The sequence below is a fragment of the Orycteropus afer genome, unplaced genomic scaffold (genome assembly GCF_000298275.1).
Source record: "Orycteropus afer afer isolate SDZICR_OR568_19922 unplaced genomic scaffold, OryAfe1.0 scaffold00117, whole genome shotgun sequence".
Classification (NCBI taxonomy): Eukaryota; Metazoa; Chordata; class Mammalia; order Tubulidentata; family Orycteropodidae; genus Orycteropus; species Orycteropus afer.
In genome coordinates, this window is record NW_006921704.1 from 3,484,566 (window position 1) to 3,501,585 (window position 17,020).

Sequence of the window (17,020 nt, forward strand, 5' to 3'; positions counted from 1 at the left end):
CTCCACCCACTCATTCCCTTTTCTTTATAGTTAAAGGCAAATGCAGTATTCATTCTCACTTTCATAATCAAGTGCTCTCTATCTCAGTTGCATGTAGGTGGCTTGGACTAAGGTGCTAGCAGTGGAGATGATGAGATGGTTGTATGTGGGGTAAATAAGTAGAGCCAAGTAGACTCTGATCGGATGTGGGATGTGAAGGATAGAGTCAAAGTCGACTTCTAGGTTTTGACCTGAGCATTTAGATAAGTGGGGAAGATTGGGGGAGAAGTAGATTTGGAGAAGGGAAATGCAAGAGTTTCTTTTGAGTAGGTTACCTTTGAGATGACCGTTATGCCATGATTCTCTGGTGGAACTCGTATTCTGTCATGGAGCTGCCCATCCTGCTCCTGACTCAGGTGTTGGGAACTCTTCAGTGTAGAGCTTACAGGCACAAGGTCATCAGTGATATCCCTGGGAGATCCCAGCAAACCAAAAAACCAAAGCTGTTGCTGTCAAGCAGATTCCACCTTATGGTGACCCCATGTGTGAAAAGTAGAACTGTGCTCCATAGGGTTTTCAGGAGCTGTGAACTTTTGGAAGCAGATTGGCAGGCCTTTCTTCCACAACTTGGGTGGGTTCAAACCACCAGTCTTTGGGTTACTGTTGTTGCTGGGTCCCATCCAGTCATTTTTGACTCATAGTGATCTGATGCAACAGAGAGTAGAATTGCCCTATAGGATTTTATTGGAGCTTTGGTGGCATAATGCCTAAGGCATTTGACTGCTAACCAGAAGACTGGAGGTTCAAACCCACCAGCCACTGCTCAGAAGGAAGATTGGGCAATCTACTTCTGTAGAGATACTGCCTCAGAAACCCAAGGAGGGGTCGCTGTGAGTTGGATCTGACTCCACAACAGTGGATTTGTTTTTTTTTTTAATCTTTACAAGGGCATATCGCCACATGTTTCTCCCTTGCAGACACTGGATGGGCTTGAACCACCAACCTTTCAGTTAGTAGTTGAGTGCTTAACCAATTCCTGACTTCAAAGAAGGGAAATTTTAAAAAAAAAAAAAAGCACCAAGAAGGGAAATTGTCCTCTGTGTTTTGCCTGCCCCAGATTTAAACCTTATATTTTAGTTTAGGCCTTCTGATAATCAGAAATATCATAAAAAATATTCTTTCTCGTATCTTTGGTTTTTTTTTTTTTCATTGCTTGCTTTGTTGTTGTTGTTGTTAAGTGCCTTCGAGTCGGCCCCGACTCATAGCGACCCCTCCTTGGGTTTCCGAGGCAGTATCACTACGGAAGTAGGATTGCCCAACCTTCCTTCCGAGGAGTGGCTGGTGGGTTTGAACCGCCAGCCGTCTGGTTAGCAGGCAAGTGTCTTAGCCACTATGCTATTGCTTGCTTTAGAAATACTTATTTCCTTTCCAGGCAACAAGTGATTGTTCTGTTCTGTGTGATTTTGAAAGGAGCCCTGGTGGTGCAGTGTGTAAGTACTTGGCTGCTAACCAAAAAGGTCAGTGGTTCAAACCCACCAGCCACTGTGTTGGAGAAAGATGTGGCTGTCTGCTTCCATAAAGACTAAAGCCTTCAAAACACTCTGGGCCAATGCAGTTCTGCTCTGTTCTGTAGAGTCGCTATGAGTCGGAATTGACTCTATGGCTCTGGGTTTGGTTTATGTGATTTTGAAAGCTTTAAGGACATAAAGACAAGTCAGCCAGCTACACAGCCTAATGTTCTATAGGGCAGGCAGCCAGGCTCAGGGAGTGGCTTGGGAAGTGACAGATGCTAATGAAGGGCATAACCAACAGCATTGTCATCATAAAGTCCTGTAATTGCAAGTGCTTAAGGTGTAATAATTACATTTTGTTGCACTGGTGAATACTTCTCCACAAAGACGGATGGATATGGTTTTGTTTACTGTAAGTAAATCAAACAAAAGGCTTGTTGGGAAACAACTGTGACCCAATTAATAGCTTTGTTCATGTGTTGGCTCTCCAAAGGGATTTACCCAGTTTTGGTTCATTAAGCACCATTAACGTGTTAGGCTTAGAATTCTATTTTATAAAGATGTTCTCTCATTTTAACTTTATTAAACATGGTATAGTCATCATGACAGCTAATTTTAATCTTCTTCATTTTCTCAGTTGCCACAAAACAGCAGAGCAAGACAGAAAATTAGAGCTCTTCTTTCTCCTAATACTCACACTATCTCTACATTAAAAACGGCTTCTTTGCTGTAATTTTTAGGATTTATGGCTTTCTTGTGACCTGCTTTCTTCTCAGCCAGTAGCACAGCTTTTTCCTCCAATCCCTGCATACCACAGTTCTTACAACACCCCTGGATTCTCCCTAGTAGCATGAGGAAACCATGCTATTCTAACAACATCACCACTTTTCAGTATCTTTTTTTTACGGTAGTTAGAGAATTCTTAGGGCGTGAATTATGGAGCACCAAAACTAGGGCTAAGAAACTCGGATTTTAGTCTTCTGTTTTAGGCACTCTTACAGTTTTATAATCTTATTCTTTCTTTCTACATTCAAACCTCTTTTTTAATAGCATTTTCCCAGAGAAAACAAAACTAGAAATAATTGTAACATGCCCATCTGGTAAAGCACAAAAATGACACAGCAGTAACCCATGTTTTCTTTCAGTTCTGTTTTTCAGAACTTTTCCTTCATGAGCCCACCTGGCTGCAGTTAGACCATTTCAGGACAGAAAAATGCTGCATTCCTAAGGAGTGGGAAGGAAGTTTGGAAAAGGGGCACTCACTGCTTAGGAGACACTGGGCTTCTGTTAATGGTATTGGGGAAATTTCAAATCGATCATGGTGATGGCTAAACAGCATGATAAACATAATATGATTTGTACGTATGAAGAATATTAAATTTAAATGACAAATGTTTTGCTACATAAAAACCAAACCAAAAACCGAACTCACTGCCGTTGAGTCGATCCTGACTCATAGCTACTCTTCCTTGTGTTTCCGAGGCAGTATCTCTATGGAAGTAGATTGCCCAGTCTTCCTTCCGAGGAGTGGCTGGTGGATTTGAACCACCAGCCTTCTGGTTAGAGGTCAAATGCCTTAGGCACTACACTACCAGAGCTCCCTTGCTACATACATATTTACCTTAATATAAGAAAATATGTCCTAAGAGATTGAATTCAGGTTTTAAGAGGAAAAAAAAACTAATGGTAGAAAGTGCAAATTCTGGGAGAAACAATATATTATGAATGAGAGGTACACATGTAAAGCAGGCGCTTTGGGGCAGCAGGTGTATAGGTCACTGTGACCTAACTCCTTCCCAGGGTGAGAAGACACATTTCATGCTGCAAGATCTGGGAGATGATTTTGAGTAAAGCTTCAGGAAGAGGTGAAGGGCAGGACATGGTGCAAGAAAATAAATACTTTGTCACTATGGAAATGTGAGAAAATCACAGGTGCCCATTTTACCAAAGAAGGAGTCAGTTTCCAAGTTTGGATAAATGTTGGACCCTTCTCACCTGGCAGCCAAAACAAAACTCTGAAATTCACATCCTTCTCCCTGCCGTCCCTAACCAGTTGCTATCAAGGTAATTCTGACTCGTAGTGATCCTGTGTGTATCTGAGTAGAACTGTACCCATAGGAGTTTCTTTTCTTTTTTTAATTTAATATTTTATTGTGTTTTAGGTGAAAGTGTATACAGAAAACTAGGTTCTCATTTGTTTTGGTTACCTCTAGTGCTGCTGTAACAGGAAATAACCACAAATAGGTGGCTTTAACAAACAGGAGTTCATTCTCTTACAGTTTAGGAGATTGGAAGTCTGAGTTCAAAGTGCCATGCTCCAGAGGCTGGGAGAAAGGCCCTCAGCCTTGGGCTTCAGCTCTACCTTTTGTTCCTGGTCCACTGAAGCTGGAGGCATCTCTTCACTCAGGCAGCTGCTGGCTTCTGAGGCTGACAAAGCCAAGGTTGACAAATGGCACAGTCCCAAGATTACCAAACAGCATGGTAGGCCACTAGTTCAAGTCCAGAGACAGTCCCAAGATCAGCAGGAAACATGGCAGGCTACTGAATGAAGACCTGGCTACATTCAGGGTCCAAATGTGCCATAGAACTGCAAACACCTTTCTCAATGCTGCTTCTTATATACAGGAAGCAGACCACATCCCTAAAGCAGCTATTCAGCTGCTCCAGTAGATTTCACCATGGAGTTGATTACCAGTCTCATCATGGGGAATAACTACATCCGGCTTCCCAGCCATTCAAAAACAAACCCAGCCAAGTTGACACACAACTTAACTACCACACCATTTAATAATTTTTATACAAATTGTTCCATGACATTGGTCACAGTTTTCACAATGTGTGAGCATTCTCATTATTTCCATTCTGTTTCTTCGGTTTTAATTATTCTACCTACTCTTCCCCTCCTTGCCTTCTCATCTTTGCTTTTGGGTAAGTGCCAACCATTTGTTCTCATGTAGTCAGTTGTTTAAGGAAGCATATTACTTACAGGTGATATTGTTTATTTTATAAGCCAGTTCTCCATAGGGTTTTCAATAATTGATTGATAGGAAGTAGATAGCCAGACTTTGCTTTCAAGGTCGCTCTGGGTGGACTCAAACTTCCAATTTTTGGTTAACAGCCAAGCACATTAACCCTTTACACTACCCAGGTACTCACCTACAACACCCACTTGTTGCTTAGTGGTGTCCACCTTTATTGCTGTTTATTGCCATATTGAAAGCTGTTCAGGAGCTTTCTTTACCTCCACCTTGTCCTGCCCCTCACCTCTTCCTATATCCACCTCACTATCACTGACAATATCCTGACAATTAAAATGGATTAAATTATTTTGGAGTCTGTTTAATTTTTATACCTAGGACAGCAACCTGGAATAGCTTCAGGTATATAGGCCTGATAACCACATCTTCATTGAACTTATATAACAGACTGAGTTATCTCATATAATATATATTTTCCCTAACCTACTAGTGAGCCAAAAACCCACTATTGTTGCATCAATTCCTGCTCCCAGAAATTGCATGGGACAGAGTAGAACTGCCCCCATAGAGTTTCCAACACTGTAAATCTTCATGGAAGCAGATTGCCATATCTTTCTACTCCAGAGTGGCTAGTGGGTTCAAACAGCCAACTTTTTGGTTAGCAGTGAAGTGCTTTAATCACTGTGCCACCATTATTTTCAAATGGACTGCTATTGGCCATTTTGAATCAGATAATCAAATGGTCTGCTATGCCAATAATGACAGATTAAAGAGGAATGGCATTGGATTCATCATCAAAAAGAATATTTCAACATCTAAACTATAGTGGTGTCAGTGATAGGATAATATCCATACCCCTACAAGGAAGACCAGTTAATAGTACTATCATTCTAATTTATGCACTAAACACTGAAACCGAAGTTGAAAAAATTGAAGATTTTTACCACCTTCTGGAGCCTGAAATTGACCAAGCATGCAACCAAGATGTATTGATAATTACTAGTGATTGGAAAGCAAAAAGAAGAACTGGTAGTTGGAAAATATGGCCTTAGTGATAGAAATGACACTGGAGATAACATGATAGAATTTTGCAAGACCATCAACTTATTCATTGCAAATACGTCTTTTTAACAACATAAACATCAACTACACACGTCGATCTTGTTGGATGGAATATACAGGAATCAAGTTAACGATATCTGTGGGAAGAGATTATAGAGAAGTTCAGTATCTGTCAGAACAAGGTGAGGGACTGACTGCAGAACAGACGATCAATTTCTCATAAGCAAGTTTAAGTTGAAGCTGAAGAAAATTAAAACAGGTCCACAAGAACCAAAGTATGACCTTGAATATAGCCCACCTGATTTAGACACTATCTCAAGAATAGATTTGACACATTGAACACTAACGACCAAAGGCCAGACGAGATGTGGGATGATATAAGAATATCATATATAAAGAAAACAAAAGGTTATTAAAAAGTCAGGAAATAAAGAAAAAAACAATGGGTATCAGAGAAGACTTGAAACTTGCTCTTCAACATGGAATAGCTAAAGCAAGTGGAAGAAACGATGAAGGGAAAGAGCTGAACAGATGTCAAAGGGCAGCTTGAGAAGAAAAAGTAAAATATTGTAATGAAGTGTACAAAGACCTGAAGTTAGAAAACCAAAAAAGGAGAACATGCTCAGCATTTCTCAAGCTGAAAGAACTGGGTCGGGGGGGGGGGGGCGGAATTCAAGTCTCAAGTTGTAATATTGAAGGAAGAAGAGCACGGCATCAGGATGGGAGAAAGACTAATGGCAACTTGAGAAGACGAAGTAAAATGTTGTAATGAAATGTGCAAAGACCTGGAGTTAGAAAACTAAAAGAAAGAACATGCTTGGCATTTCTCAAGCTGAAAGGACTGGAGGGAAAAAAAAAACTTCAAGTCTCAAGTTGTAATATTGAAGGAAGAAGAATGTAGTATCAGGATTGGAGAAAGACTAACAACTTGCAATATGCAGACGACACAACTTGGCTTGCTGAAAGTGAAGATGATTTGAAGCACTTACTGATTAAAGACTATAGTCTGCAGTATGAATTATACCTCAACATAAAGAAAACAAAAATCCTCGCAACTGGACCAATAAGTAGCATCATGATAAATGGAGAAAAGATTTAAGTTGTCAAAGATTTCATATTACTTGTTTCCACAATCAACACCAGTGGAAGCAGTATTCAAGAAATCACATGTTGTATTACACTGGGCAAATTTGCAAAAGAGCTCTTTAAAGTGCTAAAGAGTAATAATGTCTTTTTGAAGACTTAAGGTGCATCTAACCCAAGCCATGGTATTTTCAGTCACCTCATATGCATGTGAAAGCTGGACAGTGAGTAAGGAAGGCCAAAGAAGAGTTAATGTTTTTGAGTTGTGGTGTTGGTGGAGAATACTGAAAGTGTCATGGACTGCCAAAAGAACTAACAAAATCTGTCCTAGAAGTGCAGCCAGAATGCTCATTGGAAGCAAGAATGACCAGACTTTCTCTCACTAACTTCGGTCATGTTGTCAGAAGGGAGCATTCCCTAAAGAAGGATATCATGGTTGGTAAAGTGGAGGATCTACGAAAAGGAGGATCCCTCAGCAAGGTGGATTGACACATTGGCTGCAATGATGAATTGAGGTATAGCAAGGATTGTGAGGCTGGCACAAGACCAGACAGTGTTTCATTCTGTTGTACATAGGGTCGCTACGAGTTGGAGCCAACTCAACAGCACCTAACAACAACAGCAATGGGCAAAATACCATATAATGTAGGAAGCATCAAAAGAAGTTGGAAAGAATATACAGTCACTGTGCCAAATATAATTGGTCAATGTTTAGCCATTTTAGGTGGTATTGTATTACCAAGAACCAATGGTGTAAAAGAAAGAAGTCCAAGCTGCACTAAAGGTGTTAGTGAAAAACAAGACTGCAGGAATTCATAGAATACCCGTAGAGATGTTTCAACAAATGAATGCAGTGCTGGAAGTGCTTTTTCCTCTATGCCAAGAAATTTGGAAGACAGCTGTCTGGCCAATTGACTGGAAGAAGTCCATATATATGTGCCCATTCCAAAGAAGGTGATCCAACAGAATGTAGAAATTATTGAATAATGTCATTAATAGTACAGACAAGTAAAATTTTGCTGAAGATAATTTGTAGCAGTACATTGACAGGGAACTGCCAGAAATTCAAGTTAGATTCCAAAGAGGACATGAAACAAGGGAAATCATTGCTAATGTCAGATGGATCTTGGCTGAAAGCAGAGAATACCAGAGAGATGTTTACCTGTGTTTTATTGACTATGTAAAGGCATTAAACTGTGTGGATTATAACAAATTATGGATTGTTATGTGAGTATTAGGAATTCTAGAACACTTAATTGTGCTCATGCAGATCTGTGCATAGACCTAGAGGCAGTCATTCAGACAGAACAAGGGGATACTGCATGGTTGAAAATCAGGAAAGGTGTGCAGTAGGGTTGTAGCTTTTCACCACACTTATTCAATCTGTGTGCTGAGCAAATAATCTGAGAAACTGGACTGTATGAAGAAGAATGCAGCATCAGGACTGGAGGAGAACTTAACAACTTGCAATGTGCAGATGACACAACCTTCCTTACTGAAAGTGAAGATGACTTGAAGTACTTAATGATGGAAGTCAAAAACTTCCATATGGATTGCACCTCAACATAAAGAAACCAAAAATCCTCACAACTGGACCAATAAGCAATATCATGGTAAGTGGAGAAAAGATGGAAGTTGTCAAAGATTTTACCTTACTTGAGTCCACAATCAGCAGCCATGGAATCAGCAGTCAAGACATCAAATCACATTTTGCACTGGGCAAATCTGCTGCAAAAGACCTCTTTAAAGTATTAAAAAGCAAAGATATCACCTTGAGGGTGATGATACATTATCCAAGCCATGGTATTTTCAGTCGCCTTGTATGCATGTGAGAGCTGGATAATGAATAAAGAAGCCCAAAGAAAAACTAATGCCTTTGAATGATGATGTTGGCAAAGTATATTGCATATACCATGGACTGTGAGAAGAACAAACACATCTGTCTTGGAAGAAGTACGGCCAGAATGCTCCTTAGAAGTGAAGATGGTGCCATTTCATTTCATGTACTTTGGACATGTTATCAGGAGGGACCAGTCCCTGGAGAAGGACAAGATGCTTGGTAAAGTAGAGGTTCAGCAAGAAAGAGGAAGATTCTCAATGAGATATATTAACATAGTGCCTGGACAAAGGGCTCAAACAGCAACAGTTGTGAGAGTGGTACAGGCCTGGGCAGTTTCACTTTGTGTTCATAGGATCAATATGAGTTGGAACCAATCGACATCACGTAACCACAGCTAGCAGGCAAGCTGGCACTCCTGGAGGGATTCCAGTGCCCAGGGATTACCATTATACAGACTGTAATGTATGGTCGAGTTTACATTTTAACTTTAGTGGGACACAGTGGAAGATTTCAGGAGATACAAAAATTTAAAATGAATGTTTCCTGCTTTTCTTGTACAAAAAGATTCATAGTGCCTTTTGTGTATTTGTTTTTTTCTCTTCCTAGATAAATTTTTCTCAAGCCTCTATCTTCAACCCTACTCTTTCCCGCACTCTTTTCCTCTTCCTGTATTCCCTTAGACATCCCTGAGTGGTACACATGGTTAAGTGCTAGGCTGCTCTAACCAAAAAGTTGAAAGTTCAAGTTTATCCAGAGGGGCCTTGAAGAAAGGCCTAGGAATTACTTCAGAAAAATCAGCCACTGAAAGCCCTGTGTAGTTGTGTTCTGATACATGTAGAATCACCATGAGTTGGAATGGACTCGGCAGCAATGAATTACTGGTTATTTCCTCATAACATATGTGTTTCTTGCCAGTAGCCATCAACCTGAGGCATAAGGTCTCCCACCTTTGTAGCCCTATATTCGATTGCCTCTATGTATTTCTTAATGCCAGTAAGACTCTTTGTGCCCTTGCTCACTTGAGGCAAAAACGCAACCATTGCCTTGGAGTCACATGCAACCCATAGTGACCCCTCCTTGGGTTTCTGAGGCAGTATCACTAGGAAAGTAGATTGCCCAACCTTCCTTCTGGGGAATGGCTGGTGGGTTTGAACCGCCAGCCTTCTGGTTAGCAGTCAAGTGCCTTGGGCACTACACTACATGCTCTTTAAAAAAAAAAAAAAAAAAAAAAAACATATACCATATTGTCTTAACATACCATTAAACAATCACCCAATCATCCCCTGAATTTTGCTCCCTTTGTAGTAGACTTTCAAGTAATATGTATTGGTTACCTGTTAACTTGTCATGTGTAACAGTAAGCAAGATAAATGACATAACTCTGCTTTTACAGAGGCTACAGGCCCTCCAGCTTTCTTGGCTCCTGTTGCTCCCTTTTGTCTGGAATGACTGCCGCCATCCCCAGCCATCTCTGCATATCCAAGTCTCTCCATTCTTCAAAGCCCACTTTTAAGCATTCCTTTCTGAAGCTCTTCCTCAGATCCTCCGGCCAGTGTACTGTTGGTTATTTTCCTTTTTTGTCTTGTATTGTGGTCTTGAGTATTCTTTCTCTTCTTTAAGTATAGGCTTCCTAAAGGCAGGAGCTGGACTTCCATATCTTTGCCCCTTTCACAGCTGCTAGCAAAATGACATGAATGCAGTAAGTTCACCGTAAATGTTTGCTGAATAAATTCAGGAATGAATGATAATTATATTTTCCTCCAAAGTGTCTTGACCAAGTTTTACTTGTTCTTTCTTAACCCTGGAGGTTTTTCTTTTTCTGTGAGTGTATACCAGGCACCCAGTAGATCATTTGAGCCTTGGGTATGATAAAAGTACAGTAAAAAGTAGAGAGGGAAAATGTTTACAGGTATATTTTCTTAAATGATGCTAAGTTAATATGTTATTACCCAAATGAAAGGTATCTTAGAAGATTAAATGTAAAATTCTCATATCCCTTGTATAATAATAAAAAATAAGTAATTTGATGATGGTTTTGGAAACTCAGAGAGAGAGAAAGGATTTACAGGCTCAGACCTGAGTTCAAATCCCAGCTCTCCTGGCTTCTTTTCAGCTGTGGCCAATTCGCTTAAATTATCTGAACCTCACTTTTCATCTCTAGCTTTGATCTTCTTGACAGACTGTGTCTTCTTCATCTTTGAATCTACCATTCCTATAATGGTGCTTTGGTAATGTTGTTGTTGTTGTTTGCCGTCGAGTCGGCCCCGACTCATAGCGACCCCTCCTTGGGTTTCCGAGGCAGTATCACTACGGAAGTAGGATTGCCCAACCTTCCTTCCGAGGAGTGGCTGGTGGGCTTGAACCGCCAGCCTTCTGGTGAGCAGTCAAGTGCCTTAGGCATAGCACTCACTTATTGGATGGATGAAAGGATGGATAAGTAGAAAGTTAGATGGTTAAAGGGGAAAAAAAGAGAAAGGGAAGGATGAAGGAAGGAAAATAGATGAAAGGATAAAAAAAAGAAAGGATGTGTAGATGAAGGAGATGTAGCTGGATGAAAGGATGGATGGATGGATGGATTTTTCTACTTTGCTTGCCTATTCCACTTTGAGAATTGACAATGATAAGTGCTAAGCATGTGGCATAGTGCATGTTCAATGCATACCAATTTTTATTTTCCTCCCAAATGCAGAAGGCTGCTCTTTTACTTATGGCATGATTTCATTGATCTTATGTTAGCTTTATTCTTCATTAAATTGTATTTATATGCTACCTACCTCTCAAACCTTGTAAATTCATCCATTTGGAAATAAAACCATTCATTTTAAGACACTGTATTTTCTTTTAATACATGTCAAAAAAATATTAAAGAAGAAAAATATTTAAAATGTTATGTTTTTATGTTTTTAGAAGTGTTATAAAAATTAGTTAAGTTGTAATAAATTATCAAGCATAATAAGATAGAATTGATCACAATTCTATCCCCAAAACAGAAATCTTCTCTTATGAAATACAGTGGACAGTCATTAAATTGCTAACACTTATTTATGTTACTGAAAATAATTTAACCAAAATGATCTTTCTGTCGTTCATATTGTTAATCCTATTGCTTTTTGAGAGTCATTAGTTTTTGGTTCCCTCCCCATCTCTGCCTTTTTAGGTACTGGTCATTTTGGAAAACTATTGATTTCAGTGCCATTTATGTGTTTTAAGTCAACAAACGAAAATAGGAAGATTTCTTATTAACTCAAATTTTTAATAAATGAAGTGGAAAAGTTGTACCAGGACAAAATATTAGTAGTCTTTTCTTTCCATTAAAAATTAGGTAGTCTGTGTAGTCAAAGGAACTCTGGTGGCATAGTGGACAAAGCATTTGGCTGCTAACCAGAAGGTTAGCAGTTCAAACTCACTAGCTGCTCTGCAGGAGGAGGATGAGGCAATCTTCTTTATAGCCTTGGAGACCCAGTGGGGGTCTCTGTAAGTCGGAATCAACTCAGTGGCAATGGGTATGTAGTCAAAGGACTCACTTTCCACCAGCTCTCAAGGGGTGATTTTTAAAAGTTTACGTGTTACTTTTACAGAATAAGAAGTTTATCATTTTATAATTTGATTCATTTATTTACCTTAAGGAGCTCTGATAGCACAGTGCCTGAGGCATCTGACTGCTAACCAGAAGGTTGGTGGTTCAAACCCACCGGCCACTCTGCAGAAGCAAGACTGGGCAATCTATTTCCGTAAAGATTTACCACCTCAGAAACCCAATGGGGGTCACTATGAGTCGGGATCAATTCAATGGCAGTGGGTTTTTTAATTTACCTTGCCTCTAGCATGAAAGAGACCTGTATTTTAAAAACAGATATTTTTTGCTGTTGTTCTTCGTCATCATGAGGAGGTGTGGTTACACTCTGTAATGCTATGCTTATGTAAAATTACACATTCAAGACATCTAAATTGGCATGCCAAATTATAAGACATTTTAATTATTATATGGCTGTGACAGATTCAATTATTCTTGAACTCTTTTGAGGAAGCTGCCCTTAACAGTGATTCACAGTAGTAAACAGAGGATTAGCAGGAAAATGTCCTTTATGAGACTTAATAAATGTTTCCGATTAAATACCACAGGACAGAATTAACTGCAATACCTAGAGAGAGAAAAACAACTTGTGTCCCACTTTGAATTTCAGCATATTCTCTTAAGATAAATTTACTCTAAATATGGTTTAAATGGAGAACTAAGTACCACTTAACATTGGAAATGTTTTCCTAGATACGTCATTTGGGCCAATTGTTCCAGACATTTCCCTTTGAAACCATTAAGCAAAGCCAGTGATAAGAAGAAATGCATAGTTAAAGTCCCTTCCTTTCCCTTTCAATTTCTAGTAGATGTATTAATGAGCAGTAAAATGGCTAAAAGGCAGGCAGCTAAAGAAAGAGAAAAAAAGAAGCAAGGAAAGATAATTGGGAAAACAGATACTCAGACCCTCAGCAATTCAGATTGCCTTTGCCCCCATGTGCTGTGTGGGCCCTGTTCACTGGAATTTGGAACTCCATTTCTTAATTGCTTCTTTAGTCTTATCCAAATAGAAAATTGGATTTCTAGAGATTTCTTCTGTACAAAGTGATTATGCTAAAGCTGCTTAGGTAGCAGCCTTTTTAGCCAGCCTTCCACTGTCAGAGTAGTAAACTACAACCAGAGCCAACTTCAGGATACACCTTAACCTCACTGACAAGGGTTTGTCCCCTGCTTCTTGCTATCAGTTGCCATCAAGTTGGCGCCACCTCTTAATGACCTTATGTGTACGTGTCCCCTCCTACCAGCTGACATATACTAGGTCTCCTGGTGGTGCAATGACTAAGTGTTCAGCTGCTAACCCAGAAGTTGGTGGTTCAAGCCCATCCAAAGGCTCCATGGAAAAAAGACCTAGTGATTTACTCTCTTAAAGGTTACTGCCTAAAAAAGCCTATGGGGCAGTTCTACTCTGTCATGTGGGGTTACTCAACTCAGTGGAACCTAACAACAAAGAAATTTCAGAAGCATTTACTTCTTTTCCAAATATTGCTCAGATTCTGTTAAACTAAATTGGCAGTTAATTTGCTATCAGGACACTGTCATCTGGTTTGTATCACATCACTCTACTTTTCAATAAATTGAGTTTGATTTTCTTAAATCAAGAAATTTCCCAACTTTGAATATGTGTATAAATAGCCCTCAGAGTTCAGAATCTGAGAGTTAAAAGTGCTAACTAATAATAGCAATCCAAGATGCTCTTGGCAGAACATAATATGCCACAGGATTGCTGAGTGCCCATAATGATAGTCAACAACTTTCATTTTCTTCTTTTCTTATAATATTATGATAATAAAAGGCCAGGCTAGGCCTTTGTTTGCTCAGTAAAACAGGGTAATCAAGCCATTTAAACACCATCCAGACCTTCCACCCAAATAGATTCTCTCTATTCTCCCTCTCCAGCCCCTTTCCGAAATACTGTCTGAGTTATAATATGTTACTGCAAAACATTGTATTTTAATGGGTTTCTTTCTGCCGATTAACAGGTTTTGGACTCAGGAAGACTGAAAGAATATGATGAGCCATACATTTTGCTACAAAATAAAGAGAGCCTATTTTACAAGATGGTGCAACAACTGGGCAAGGCAGAAGCTGCTGGCCTAACTGAAACAGCAAAACAGGTGGGTTTGTAATTAAAATTTGTCTCAACAGTTCACCCCTCAAAATTTGGCACCATGGGTATGGTAATGAGCACTGTGTATCCTTTTCATTATAAGCCTCCAGAGACAAAGCTCCATGACTGAGTCTTAACAGTACAACCCAGGTTGAAATTAAGTCTTCAAAGAGTCAGCAGAAACACATGGAGGGGGGATGTATTGTGCGTGCATGCATACGTGTGCAAGCATGTATGCTTGAGAGAGATTTAAATTGGATTTTTTTACATGTTTGGGCATTGTGGGTTCAGATTCTCATTTATGACTCCTTCAGACTATTAATTTGTTTAAAAAAAAAAGCATTATGACATAAAATACTGAAATTTTGAAAGACCCATTACATTTCAGCATTATTGGGAGCTCTGGTAGCATAGTGCTTAAGGCACTTGACTGCTAACCAGAAGGTTGGCAGTTTAAACCCACCAGCCACTCCTCGGAAGGAAGATGCGGCAATCTACTTCCGTAGTGATACTGCCTCAGAAACCCAAGGAGGGGTCGCTATGAGTCGGGTCCGACTCGACGGCACATAACAACAACAGCACAATCTAAGATGTAGGGCTGTCAGGGTCCAGGAAATTGGAAAGTTTGAGGGGGGAAAATATGGAATATTACTTATTCTAGAAAAATCTGTCAGGGCAGGGGGTAGTGAGCCCATGACCACATATAGCATTGACAGACAATGTTTCTATAGGCATATTTGTATGTGCCATAAGAATGTTTGAGTGTATAGTAGAGCTGACAAGGGACAAGGTTGTGGTGGTTTCTTGGCCACAGTCAGCTACCCAAAGGGAGCAAGTACTTGGACCTGTGGCCTTGGGACTGTGGTCTCAGGGACATCAAGCTCAATTGGCATAATATACTACACAAAAACATTGTTCCACATTCTACTTTGGTAAGTAGCGACTAGGGTCTTAAAAGCTTGTCTAGATGGCAACAATGGGTCTCTCCTCAGCCAGAGCAAAGAAGAATGAAGAAAACGAAAGACACATGGAAACAATTAATCCAAGGGACTAGTAGAACAAAACCCAAAATCATTAAAAAAAAAAAAAGACTGGGTTTACTGGTCTCATGAAGCTTGGTGAGACCCCTGAGACTAGGCCTCTAAGAGGATCTGGAACTGAATTCACTCTTGTGGCTTCCAGCCAAACAACAGACAGGTATATGGGGTGTACATTTACATCAGGTAGGTACACTCCTTGGAGCAGTGAATCATGGGAGAACAGAAGGGCAGTGTTTGCACAGGGAAGTAGCTCAGGGGGCAGGAATGCATGGGAAGGAAGGACACAGGGAAGACGTAACTACGGGGAGGAAGTGGGAAGAGAGCTGTTACGTGTGGGGAATTGCAGTCATTGTCATTAAGGTAGTAGTTAAGTTGGTGTGTCAACTTTGCTGGGCAACTGGTAGTAGTTATTCCCCCTGATGACACTGGAAATCAACTCCATGGTGGGATCTACCACAAGAAGCTGAGTAGCTGCCTTAGGGATGTGGTCTGCTTCCCGTATTTAAGAAACAGCTTTGGGAATGGTCTCCAGCTTATGGCACACTTGAACCCTGCATGTAGCCGTGTTGTTCAGCAGCCTGCCATGCTGTGCCAACCTTGGGACTTTCAATGGATTTGAATTAACGGCCTGCAATGTGGTTTGGTAACATCGGGACTGTGCCTTTTTACTTGTCAATGTTGGGCTTGTTAGCCTCAGCAGTAGCAGCTGAGTGAAGAAACGCCTCTAGCTTCAGTGGGCTGGGAGCAAGAAGCAGAGCTGAAGCCCAAGGTCGAGGGGCTTTCACCCAGCCCCTAGAACATGGCACTTGGAACTCAGACTTAAAGCCTCCAAACTGTAAGAGGATAAACTGTTTATTCAAGCCATCCCATTTGTGGTATATTCCTGTCAGAGCGGGACTAGGTAACCAGAACAGTCATGAAAAGAAATGTGTATGAACTGCTGTATGGAAAATGAATTTGCTCTATAGACTTTCACCCGAGTCACAATAAAAATGGAAAGAAAAGCAAAATCTGCCCAAGGAAATATTTCGGGTATTTTGTTTTGATTTATGTTATAATTTGTAAATAAGACTCCTATAGGATATTGACACTTCCTCCCCAGGTTTCTCCCTAATTCTTTTTGTTTAGAATTAAGTCCACTTTCCCCCTCAGCTTCCTCTACCTTCTCAGATAATAAATTTTCATCAGGACAAATCAAGAATTTATAATACCTTAATACAATTGTCTGAATAGTGCTTGATGGTTTACAAAGCATTTTCACAGATAAAGTATGTGAAATGACTAAGCATCATGCTCAGTGAATAACATTCATATTAAGTAGTGTCCTGTCAACAATATTGACCTAATAGTATTATCCTATTCTACAGATGTATTAACTGTTCAGTTTGTAGACTTAGCTAAAGTACACACAGCCTTTCTGGAACAAAGTGGAATTGGATTAATGGAAGGATGGAGGGAGGGAAGGAAGGTCTGCATTCCTACCACGGGAGATGGATGGCTTCTGGTGGACTGAGACTTCCGATAGTATGCCCATTGTGAGGCTCCCCACCCAAACTGTTTGTGTCTTTGTTATTGTTATTGCTGTCAAGTTGATTCTGACTCATGGCAAATCCGCGTGACAGAGCAGAACTGCCCTATAGGCTTTTCTTGACTGTAATCTTTACAGGGGAGCTCTGGTAGCATAGTGGCTAAGGGACTTGACTGCTAACCAGAAGGCTGGCAGTTCAAATCCACCAGCCACTCCTGGGAAGGAAGGTTGGGCAATCTACTTCTGTAGTGATACTGCCTCAGAAACCCAAGGAGGGGTCACTATGAGTCAGGTCTGACTCAACAGCACATAACAACA

At 40.2% G+C, this 17,020-nt stretch overlaps 1 protein-coding gene across 1 annotated transcript in view; it reads left to right on the plus strand.

The window, feature by feature from the left end:
• The window catches only part of ABCC4 (ATP binding cassette subfamily C member 4), a 441,806-nt gene that overhangs the window by 408,952 nt on the left and 15,834 nt on the right, over positions 1 to 17,020 (plus strand). The window contains exon 29 of the mRNA XM_007944012.1: positions 14,007 to 14,141. Within this exon, the coding sequence (XP_007942203.1) occupies positions 14,007 to 14,141 (135 nt within the window). The remainder of the gene's footprint in view (positions 1 to 14,006; positions 14,142 to 17,020) is intronic.